This window comes from Acartia tonsa, chromosome 3, assembly GCF_053477335.1.
Source record: "Acartia tonsa isolate MP-2025a chromosome 3, ASM5347733v1, whole genome shotgun sequence".
Taxonomy (NCBI): Eukaryota; Metazoa; Arthropoda; class Copepoda; order Calanoida; family Acartiidae; genus Acartia; species Acartia tonsa.
In genome coordinates, this window is record NC_137262.1 from 27,339,873 (window position 1) to 27,352,156 (window position 12,284).

Consider the following 12,284-nt stretch of genomic DNA (forward strand, 5'->3'; position numbering starts at 1 on the left):
CAAAGAACTTGATAGAATGTTACCCAAGTGCATATTTATTTATTTATTTTGAATTTTAATTAGCAATGAAATTTTCAAATAAAATTTTTACTCATTAATAAAAATGCAAATAATACAAACTAAAATCTGTCTGAGGGAAACCCAACGATAGCTTTCTGACAGTTCAAATTACCAAAGTAAAAGATAAAAAATTTTGGGAGAGAAAAAACTTCATTTTAACAAAAGCCATTAATACCTATATACCTAGGTTTATAAAAAGTTATGTTTTTTACTTTAAACTAGCTACCTGAATTTGATTCTATACTTTATCTACACACACACACACAGCTTTTTCATTAGCATTTTATACGAACCACTGCGCTATCCCAAAACTGGTTTATTAGGCTAGAAATAGGCCTAGGCTTGAAATAGGCCTGAAATAATATTTTCCTACGTTTCCCATCCCTTATCCCTGGCTGGAAGGTGCTTAGAATCACTTGCTCTCGTTCGTGGATAGTTCCCCTTTACTGCTTACTAAAAGCTGACATTCAGACCTTACCTTAAATAATATTTTACATTCATAAGACTTTTTTAAAATTAAGATAAAGATCAAATTATCCATTGTTTGACTATCTCTGTAAGTTTTAAAGGACAAATTCCAAGAAAACCTGAACTAAAGATTTTAATCCGTAAATTTTTTGGACAGGATTAGGATTTTTACAAGAATCCGTCCAATAAAAGGCGGATTCCGGATTCGGATTTTTCGCGAATTCGAATTCCGGATTTTAACAATATTTTTAAAGGCTTTTAAAAAAAATTGAAAATTTAAGTGCTACATATGTCCTAAAAATTACCTAATGTTCCTGGTGTTCTCTATAATTCACTTCCGAGAATAGAACCAAATTTTTAAAGATATTATATATAATGATGATAATCTTTGCCTTCAAAAAGGCGGAGTTGAAAGAAAAATCTCAAGACGCTAATTTTAGCCTTGCAATTTAGAATCCGAATCTGCTATTAAAAAACGGATTCCGGATTTGGATTCCAAAATTGGCTAAAAATTGGGCGGATCCCGGATTCGGAAACGGATTGCCAACCCTAATTTTAATAAAGACAATAAAATTGGATAGGATAAATTAAATTAAAATTTAAGGAGAAATTATTTCAGATTATTATTTTAGCTTAAAAGAATTGATTAATAATATTCCACAAGATACTTTATCCTTTTGTTTTGAAATGTATTCTGCTCTAGGAGGTGATACTGTTGTTTATAGAAAATTTAGATGTTGCCAGCAGTCTAGCATTTTTAAGGTAAAAAAATTTTTCCGAATATTTTTAAAAATTTGCATTAGTAACTAGCATTATTACGTTCAACAGAAATGTTATTTTTGAATTTTGACTTTTTAAATTGTCTTCATTAGGTAAAAGTTTTTTTTGTGTGTAATGGACCTGTAATTGAGCCTTAATATGATATAATCTTCTCTTTATTGTGTTCTACGTCATAGAATTATTATAGATAATTATCGCATATTATCGACAGCTTTTCTCGGATATTAAAAAGAAAGATTTTTTAGTTCACTGAAAAGTATTCTTATCTTTGATATGCTACGATTATGATTTTTAGTATGGCTTAGAACTTCTCCTAATCTACCGGATATTAATTGGTTTCGAAGCCATACTAAAATATACCTATCTTTTACTTATTTCTTATGTATTTAGAACCAGCAAACATTTCTACTGTATGCTGAACACCTGCGAGTCATTCTTGAGGATTTTATGTCAGAAATCAGAGTTTAGGTTTTTATACAAAGTTTTAATCAATAATATCATTATGTCAAAAGCAAAAATAGATGCTCATAGAAATCAATGAAATGATTGTAAAGAACTTTGCTTTACTAAAATGATAATCATGAATAGCCTTAAAGCTAGGGAGGGATGTGATATTGGACTGGAAATTACACTGGATTTTAAGCATGCTTATTGGGGATGTACATTATATGTCTTTTTTGTCCTATCCCTTAAATCCCTGACTTTTAGCAGAACAAATAATGTTCCATCTTGTCAAAATATCTTAATAACTTTTATTGTATTTAATGAGATAATGTTGCTATTATCATATTCAAAATAAATACAATAATAACCTTTAAAATATTTAAACACTAGTCTCTTATTGGACATAAAATGACATCCAATAAGAAACAGGAATAAAAATATGGGAAAGAAAATTATTTTTTTTTCAAAATTAATTCTAGGCATATTGGAATAATAAATATAGGGGAAAGAAAATTATTTTTTTCAAATTTATTTCTATTCATACTGGAATAAATATTATTTTTTTTAAATTTTACTATCAACCAATAAGATATAGGCATGTTATCATAAAAATTTAGAAAACAATAATTTTTATTCCAACATTATCAAAATTAAAGGAATTGACAAAGAAATAATAATTTTTTCCAAACTTTTACTACCTCATGCCTATTTCTTATTGGTCAACATCAGAATTTAAAAAGAATAAAAAATTTTCCAACATTTTCATAATTATAAAGTCTCACGTATTGAAAAAGGAATTTTAAAAAAAAATAATTTTTATTCCAAAATTTACTACATCATGCCTATTTCTTATTGGTTGACACCAGGATTTAAAAAAAATAATATTTTTTCCAACATTTTCATAATTATACAATTTCATATTTTAAAGAAAGGAATTGATAAAAAAAATTTTATTCCAAACTTTTACTACATCATGCCTATTTCTTATTGGTTGACACCAGGATTTAAAAAAAAATAATATTTTTTCCAACATTTTCATGATTATACAATTTCATATTTTAAAGAAAGGAATTGATAAAAAAAATTTTATTCCAAACTTTTACTACATCATGCCTATTGGTTGACATCAGGATTGTTAAAAAAATAATATTTTTTCCAACATTACACAATTAGGAAATTTCTTATTTTGAAAAAGGAATTTATACAAAAGAAATAATTTCTATTCCTAACTTTTTCTATATTATGCCTATTTCTTATTGGTTGATTCTAGGATTAAAAGAACATAGTATTCCAACATTAAAAAAAAGATGCAGCTAAATTATTTTGGGGTATATTTTTTGTTATAGACAAAGCCCAAGCTTTTTCTGAGGGGGGAGACCCCCCTCAACCCCCCCTTCCCCTGAGGGGGGAAACCCCCCTCGACCCCCCCCCTGACGCTCACAGAATCTTTTAAAACATTACACTTAAAACTAACAAAAGTTTAAACATTCAGGAAAACTCGAGTTATAGAGTAGGTTTGCCAAACAAAACTTTATAAATACACAAATAAATCAAATTAACATTTATTTTAGGGTAAACATTTAACAAAATAGATATAAAAATAACCAGTTGATTTCTTCATGTGTAATTTTGCAAGCAGACACCAAAATCGTTGCCACATCTCCAAGTGACTTTTACATAACCAATAACAAGCAGAATGGAAGGAAGCTAATTCTCCTAAAATATAACAATTATTTTGATAGGTTGGTAATAAAATCTATTTGTCTTTCTATTAAAGCATTAATCTTTGCAATTTTAAAATCACAAGTTTAATATTTATAGGACAATTATAACATGTCTAAGTTTGTTAATATTGATGTACTTACCAACAGAAAGTCCGTCAGGCAGACACACGGACAGACAGACTTACGGACACAGATTTACAAACAGACAGATGTGGATAAACAGTTGAAGTGACATACAGACGAATGAACAAACGGGCATTAATTATAGAGAAGCTAGATTTAACAAAACTTACCATGCAAACTCTCGCAGCAAAAAATGGGAGATTCAAGTTTTCTGACAAGCCTAAAATATTTTATATAATTATATTTCTTATAAAAATATTGATAATAATAGCTGCGCCCCCAAGCTTCCATGTACAAAGAATGGACAGAAAAAAATGGCCTAAAACCATCCCAGGACCTATGTAAAGCTAAACTGAAAAAAAAACATTCGGACCAGTAATTTCTGAGATCATAAGTATCAGACAAAAAACATTAATACTTTATGTAATAGTTCAAGACATTAATAAAGCTTCCCTGAAAATTACAATTTAATCGAACAAGCATTTTTTTTTCAGGCAAAAAAAACAATGTACTTTATATAATAAAATAACACTGAACAAAATACCTACGTTTTATCTGACATAACCTCCGCCTAAATTAATGTTCAAATGATTACTAAGTTAGAAAATATTGTCGTACATTATATTAAAGAACTTTATAGGTCAGCTGAATCTTAGTTTCCGATTTTGTATGTGTCACCGTCATCCTATCTAAATATTTACTACTAGTTTAAAAAGCTTCAAACTTCTAAAAAAAATCTAAATTTAGATTTCACAACTATTTTTACGTTTTATTAAATGGAGTTCCAATTAAAAAAAGGGAGGACTTATACTATGGGTAGGGGGGCGTTGGGGATTAATAGAAAAACTATTATACCCCCCCCCCCCCTTTCCTTTCAGCTTTTCCCTTTGACTGGATTAGCTGATAATAGCTTTTGCAATAGTTAGGTTATCTGTCGTACAACTTTGGAAATCAGGGAACAAACGGGTAATCAATTTTTAGTTGATCATTTTATTTTCAGAAAAAAGGGGTAAATATAAAGATTTCAAATAATTAGCTAAAATGAAAAATTAAGTTATTTTTATAAAACAGAAAAATTTCATTGTTACAAAAAGGAAGGTATAAAAAATATATTTTTGAAGAAAATATTTATCTTTTGAAGAGAGAGAGGGGAAGAGATAGAAATAGCATGTGAGTGAGAGAGAAAAAAAGAAGAATTAGATGAAGTGGGGGGGGGGGGTAAATATATAAGTGAAAGAAGAGAGAATTAGATGGAGTATGGGGAGGGAGGGGAAAAGGAAACAGACAGAAAGAGAGAGAGGAGAGGGAAAGAAAGGCACACAGAACCAATGAACGTACAGTATAATTACCCTTGTAATATGTATTATTTCAGTTTTGAGTTTTTAAGACAGAGTTTTAAATCCAACAAACCCAAGTATCGTATTTTAATAATATTGTTAATACAATAAAGGTCATTTAAAATCATTTCATCAATATTAGGGTCAAGTGACAAAAATTTTAATTTCCACCTACTTCGCCCCCACAGGGGGGGCAACAGTAGATGGACAATTCAAATTTTTGATCACATGACCAAATTGTTGAAATAATTTTAAAATCCTTTATCGCATTCACAATATTACGAAAATATGATAAATAACTATTCTAGCAGCTTGAAAATATTACAAAAGATCAAACCTTTAAAAAATAGAAAATATAATTTAAAATTAAAACTTGTATAAATTGACTGTACAATCAGTATGCCAAGTTGCTTGCAAGAATTACCCCAGCAGAGGATTGGCTTTGCTGGTAAACCCATGTACCTGAATAGGTCAGTTTTCTTTAGTTATCACACGCACACCGTATTTTAGACAGCTTTTTGCGGATATTAAAATGAAAAATTTAAGATTGAGACCAGTTGTTAGGTTCGAGGAGACGGTTATTTTAAGATTTTTATTTTACTGTTACATTTTATGGGGCTATTTCAAGCATTTCTAATTTTCGTTTAAGATTTGTCTAAATAGCAGGGTCTTTTTGAGATTTAAAATAATGAACAACATTAAAACCTTGTTTGGTTGCGATACCTATGGACTTAGTTTTCCCTTATTTACATGAATTTATCGTGGTTCTAAGAAATTAATAGTTTCCATTTTCATTTGTTATCCTATGCTAATTGATTTATTATTACTTGGATATTACACCACATTGTCATGTACTCTATTAAAGTTAAACTTGGGACTGGAGAGAATAACCACAAAAACCTACCTTTACCCCATCTCCTCGAGTCCTACTGGATGAACGAACTAGGGATGGCAATCCGTCAAAATTTTGGACCGGATTCGGATTCTTAAAAGAATCCGTCCAAAAAAGAGGCGGATTCCCGCGGATTCCGGATTCTTATTTTTGGCGGATTCCGGATTCGGATTCCGGATTCTAGCAATATTTTTTAAGGTTTTTTTAAATTAAAAAATGTAAGTGCTACTTATGTCCTAAAAATTAATTTTCTTAGTGTTCTCTAAAATTCACTTCCGAGAATAGAACCAAATTTTCAAAAGATATTATAAATAATGATGATAATTTTGCCTTCAAAAAGGCGGAGTTGAAAGAAAAAACTCAAGACGCTAATTTTAGCCTACAAACTAAGAATCCGAATCCGCTGTTAAAAATAGATTCCGGATTCGAATTCCAAAATTGGCTAAAAATTGGGCGGATTCCGGATTTGGATACGGATAGCCAACCCTAGAACGAACGGACCAATAAATGATGTCCAACATAACGACATTTTTTTCTCTGTCATAATATCCACTTATTTTCTATATCAATTTTGTTATTCATTGTTAAGAGAGGAAGAGGAAGGGCTAGGCAACTGGACAAAAATATGGAAACGTGGCATCAAAATGAGAAGAAATATTGCCTCCTCAAATTTTCAGGTATTTTTTTTCTGGCTGTCACCATTTCTTTCATTGAAAAGGATTAATGGATATTATTTCTTTCTGCTAGTGGCTACAGCCCTCTTCCAAAATAGTTCTAAACCTTCTCTTTAGCTATGAAAAGCTTCCTTGTAAAGGATAACCATTTCGGTTCAGCGGCTATCGAGATACTTCGGTACACATAGACAGTCAAATAGACATCCTGTTACTTTTATATAAGGACTACACAAATTAACATTAATTTGTCTTGAATGTAACAGAAACCTGTCAGAATATTTTTTGCATTTACAACAAAATTTCAAATTTTTTCCTCTTTCCAGTTTTAGGAATTAATTTTCTACTTCCTCAGATTTCATCCATCTTCATAAACAGTTTTCCACAAAAATATTTACTACATTTTAAAAAAGTAGCGAAGCGATGCTACTCTTTCATTCATTTATTTTCTCTATTTGTCTTTGTTTCGGAGTTACCAATTGATTAAACTTTGCTTATGGAACGTAAGTCAAGTGTTATAATAAATATGAATTTTAAACACTGATTTTATTATTTATTTTAGAGGCTTCGGCCCTATTCTCTTGGAACCTATTTCAAGTCATATACATTATTTTGGTGATGCAAGCCCTCCGCCAAATGCCCTAAAAACTTTTCTAGACCAGTGCTAAACTCCAAGTTGAAGAACGATCATTCCAGCCATTGAGGAGATCTTAGTAGACATGCACACACACACACACATGCATGTTAAAAAAATATAATAAGGGGGGGGGGGGGTAGGGGGGTTTAACGCAACCATCTCGTAATCAATGATTAAATGGCACTTAGAATTCGAATTTCGATCAGAAATTTTGCTTGAATAATCCTTGGTAGGTCTATTTTCCCTAAATCGAACAAAAAGTTGGAAAAGTAACGGCTAACGGCTGGCGGCTCTGCTGTTTTGCCATTTTATTACTATCTTAAGAGCAAAAAAGTCACGAAACCTATTTTCACATAATACTTTTTCTCACTTATCAAACGGTTCTAGCCGGTAGCTGTTGGTACTAGAAATTTAAAAATTGGTTATTGCTATCATTTAACATGAATTAAACAAAAAATATATTTTAAAAAGTTGATTCCTACGTAATTAATGATGAATTTGCCCTGAAAATAGGCAAAAAACGGCTAAACGGCTGAGCCGCCAGCCGTTACGTTTCCAACTTTTTGTTCGATTTAGGGAAAAATGGGGGAAGGTGAGCTATAATGTACCCAGAGCAGAGGTTGGGTGCTGTGCCACACACATACATACATTAGTTAGATTTTCGCAACCCTAGAAAAACTCAACCTTTGTCCTCCTTATGAAGGGTAACCCATGTAAAACCCAATTTTGGCCCCCTTTATGAAGGGCAACCCCATAAAAAGGAGGGGCCATTCTCCTCAAAATAAGGGACCACCCACTAAAAAAGAGGAGATGGGCCACATAGCGCAATTGAGGAGCTGGAAAGTACTGCATGTTAGGTATGAAAAGAAATCAAAATATCTTAATATTTATCTAGAAAAAATCTACAATTAGGTAGATATCATATTTTTCTACTGAATAAGTAAATAATCTTTTTCTTTCTCTGGTAAAGAATTCATAAACAATAATATATGTAAGGATAAATACAGGGATCTAAAGGGATAAGACAATTAGCCGATAAATTGATGTATATCCCTAATGATAACACACAAAATATGAAAACGTTATTATAAAACTTTGGGGACTTGTGTAAAAACATCCTAATGCCCCTCTCTCACTGGATAAATACCAATACTTGTTTTTCTCTTTATAACAAGTTCTATCAAGGTTTTGTTATTTTATTTTTAAAAGCAAAGATTTTCTATTATTAGGGCATGTTCTGTACTTGTACACACATGTTGAATGTTGATATATGCCTAATACCTATCTTTTTTAAAAGCAAACATTTTCTATTATTAGGGCATGTTCTGTACACACATGTTTAATGTTGATATATACCTAATGTCTTTTTTTAAAACAATCTTCATATGAAATAATTATCCTCTTTATCTGATATTTGGAATTATGATTCCTTAAAAAAGTTACCTAATTTTTTTAATGTTAAGTATGCCTGTAAACAGTTTCCTGCATTTAAATAAGTTTGCTACAATTTTGTTCAGACTTAATTTAGAGCTTTGCTTTTATGGGTCTTATCATCCTTATTTTCTTGTTTTTCGTGCTATGTCTAGCAGTACGCTTTTTTTCCACTTGTTTTTAACACATTTTTAAGCTTTATTTGAACAATAACAAGTAACTTATTTATTAAGAGTGTCACAAAAACAAAGAATTTCCTCATGTAAAAGTAACTGGTTGTTGGTGTTTGTCTGTAGCTTAGGATATAGCTAAGCTCTTAACCAACATTGTTCTGAAGAGTGAAGCTTTCTATAGATCTAGGAAAGGTTTATAACTGAACCTCTTCCTTATTTTTAATAAAAATTTAAAATGATGAAGGAAGTTTTTCCTATGCCTTGCGTGGCTCTAACTTACGGTTTTCATGTTTGAACTTTTACGGCCTGAGGTTGTACTGCAACACAATCTGAGGGATCGTGATACTTTTTTAAACTTGACCACACTCAAAATCTTGTTTAACCTTTGACCTTTCAGGGCTGGAGGATGTACGTACAGTAACACTGTCTGTCCCATGAAGGAGCTGACCTCTGACCTTGTGACTTTCTTTAACTTTTCAGGGCTGGAGGTTGTACAATACGCTGCCTGTTTCATGGTAGAGATGACCTTTGACCTTGTGACTATCTTTAACCTTTCAGGGCTGGAGGTTGTACAGTAACACTGCCTGTCCCATGGTGGAGCTGACCTCTGACCTTGACCTGAACCAAGTCAAGTCAAAGCTGGGTCAATACCCTCGGCTCTCACACAATGATGATCTTAAACTGGATTGGGACGATAAGGTAAACAAATATGGTAGTGTAGCTTCCTACGGTATTTTAGTTGGTTGCTTATTTTTGGTTAGGTTTGGTTAAGTAAAGGTTAGAACACTTGGGGACAGAACCCTATAGGGGTAAAGCTCGGAAAAGTCCACCGCAGGGACTTAATGTATATTTTTTCAAAATTAAAAATAAAAGGGGGGCTGTTCAAATATATGAGTGAACAAAAAATCTGAATAAAATCTAAAAAGATGCATTAAGAGTATCCTAAACAGAACCTAAAGCTCCAATACTAACTTCGTAGGTATAACATTTACTGTTTAACTAAAAACATTACTTTTGATGGATTTATATTTCAGTATCTGGTTGTTTTCCACTTTCTGCGTGGAGAAACAGAAACCTGTACCATCAGATTATGGGACATTGAGGTAAATATATTATTTTACGCGTCTGATAAAGTTATGCCGCATCCTGTCATTCGTATGTCCATGTTGCAGAATAGCTTTATATCACTCCAATCCAATTCTATTTTATTGTAACAACATGCTAATAACTCTTTTGTTATGTTTAGTGTTCAAACCAGCCATGAATCATATGTACTGTCCACACTGTTTGAGGACTCCTTTAAGTCCTGTTCACAAAGTAATATGATCAACAGCTGTATGAAGCTCTTCCGTTGCCGGGAATGTTGTAAAACTTAAAATTATTCGCTTCATACAATATTAAATTAATCCTTATATGACAGAGTTGCTATTATATACTTTTAAGAATTTGTGTTTTAATTTATTATTTAGAACATATTTTATTTTGTAAAGGTTGTTCTTTTGATATTATACTTTACTTTATTTTTTGATTATTTCAGAGGAAAATGATCAATTCTATTAGAACAACTTGAGTTTTTAATAATGTACTGTAAACAGCAGTGATAAGTGCCAGAAGTTATTAAGTACTTTTGTGAAATAAATTATAAAACTAATCTGGTGTTTATTTTATTTAACAGTGAATAAATCCTCAGACCGTATCAATAATTGATTAATTTAGAATGTGTTTTAACTTTCACTCTCATGAAGAAATGGTTTTAGTGGAACCATTATTTTCCCGCTACAGTTCTAATAGAAATCTGTTTAGAGTTTACTATACCATTCTAGAAACCAGTGATATTAAATCCAAATAGTCATTCAAACCACAGTATTTCAATTTAGTGTAGGATGATTTTAATATTTTCAAAACACTGCATCTAAATTTTGTACCTACTAAAAAAGTCATTTTATTTGCTTGTCAGAGTTCTCCCACAGAACTAGACTTTCTCATGAATGCAGTTACCTACATCAGTTCATCAGAGATGGATTCAACATATCAACACCTAGTTTCTGATGCTGAAAACAACAAGTCATACAGTATTCATGAAAAACTTCTAATTACTAATATGAATTGCTTGGGGAGACTTATTTCTCCTAACTTGTCAACCATATCTGAGTGCACACTAGCTGATATCTACAAAAATCAGCTTTTGACTATTGACAGTCAACAAAAACTTCTTCAAACATATCTTCATTCCTATATGATTCTTCCTGATCATGATATCTGCCTATGTGAGGAAGTAGCTGACATGATAGAAAATGCCATTAATTGGTGTTCTGATGTTAGAGTGCTGTACCAGAAGCATGGCATGTATAAGAAGTCACAGGCAAAGATTATATATGATAATCTACCCAAGTTTTCAAACAATTCTTTAATATCTGTTTATGAGTTCTTTACAAGATTTTCAGCGTTCACTGAAGATTTTGATATACCTGAGCAGAGAGCTGAGTTACTGTACAATAAATTCTTAGAAGTAAACATCCAAGAAGAAGTGTCTGAATGTATGCATGATTATGAGGGCATGAAAAGATTGTTAATCCATAGATATGGAGATATTAAAACAATTACTTGTGATTTACTTAATCCTGTGAAGGAACTTTCTAAGCCTGCAAACAATGAAAATGTATTATCAAACTTGGCTTACTACAGAACTTTAAATTCTTCAATTCAAAAAATCAAGAAGTTACTTAATCATAATGACATCCCACATGAAGAAGCTGAAAACTACATATACTCTCAAGATTTTCTATACCTATTGCTTACCCTTGTACCTCTACATGCTAAGCTTAAATTTACTGATAAGATGATAGCTCTGGATCAAGACACTATTCGTATTCAAGGAAAGATCTCCTTTGATTTGTTAGTTGCAGCTGTTAAACAAAGTTATCAATCATTTGATGTTATTGCACGAACTGAAGATATTCCTGTGCCTAATCAATTTGTATTGCTCAACTCTTCAAGCAACCAAACTACCTCTACCAATAGGGATTATCCCAGTTCTGAAGAGTCAAGTAACAATCCTAAAAGCAAACCAATATCTCAATTCAAATTTCCTTGTGTATTAGATGGCCATGATCATCAATTAAAGGACTGTTGTGATTTCTTTTATAAGAGTCCCAGGGAACGATTTGAAGAAAGAAAAAGGTTCCCATGGAAGCATTGCCTTGTATGCCTGCAGTCATCTGAATTGTGTAACTCTAAGTCTTGTGGAAACCTGGATTATATGCCCAAAGAACTTATTTGCAAGGAGTGCCAATATTTATCTGTGTTGAGAAGTAAAAAATTCAGCTATTCAATTCTCTTCTGTTTTGATCCAGATCATACAAAACCTAATAACATAGACATTCTTAGAGCCTTAGGAAGGTATGTTCCTGGATTTTCTCCTAAATTGCTAAAAGCACCTGTTAGTCTTGCAAGTCAATTTCAAGTTGTAGTTGGTACAAGACACAAATCTACACAGAAGTCAATTTCAAAAGAACCTGATTACACTACTCCACCACCAGTATTT

The 12,284-nt window shown here is 31.7% G+C and overlaps 1 protein-coding gene and 1 long non-coding RNA gene across 5 annotated transcripts in view; one reads left to right on the forward strand and one right to left on the reverse strand.

Annotated features, from left to right (window-relative positions):
• LOC145313781 (uncharacterized) overlaps positions 1 to 12,284 on the forward strand; it is a 49,465-nt gene that overhangs the window by 1,488 nt on the left and 35,693 nt on the right. For all 4 annotated transcript variants that reach the window (XR_013877486.1, XM_080153392.1, XM_080153393.1 and 1 more), the window contains exons 3-8: positions 1,232 to 1,290; positions 1,699 to 1,776; positions 5,335 to 5,406; positions 6,418 to 6,505; positions 9,299 to 9,439; positions 9,775 to 9,843. Coding sequence is in view for 3 of the 4 variants with exons in the window: in XM_080153392.1 (XP_080009518.1) it covers positions 1,232 to 1,290; positions 1,699 to 1,776; positions 5,335 to 5,406; positions 6,418 to 6,505; positions 9,299 to 9,439; positions 9,775 to 9,843 (507 nt within the window). In the remaining variant the exon portion in view is untranslated. The remainder of the gene's footprint in view (positions 1 to 1,231; positions 1,291 to 1,698; positions 1,777 to 5,334; positions 5,407 to 6,417; positions 6,506 to 9,298; positions 9,440 to 9,774; positions 9,844 to 12,284) is intronic.
• LOC145313787 (uncharacterized) lies at positions 3,299 to 4,356 on the reverse strand. The gene is made up of 3 exons (XR_013877487.1): positions 4,148 to 4,356; positions 3,770 to 3,819; positions 3,299 to 3,468 (listed from the first exon to the last, which is right to left on the reverse strand). It is a non-coding gene; the product is annotated as an uncharacterized LOC145313787 (long non-coding RNA).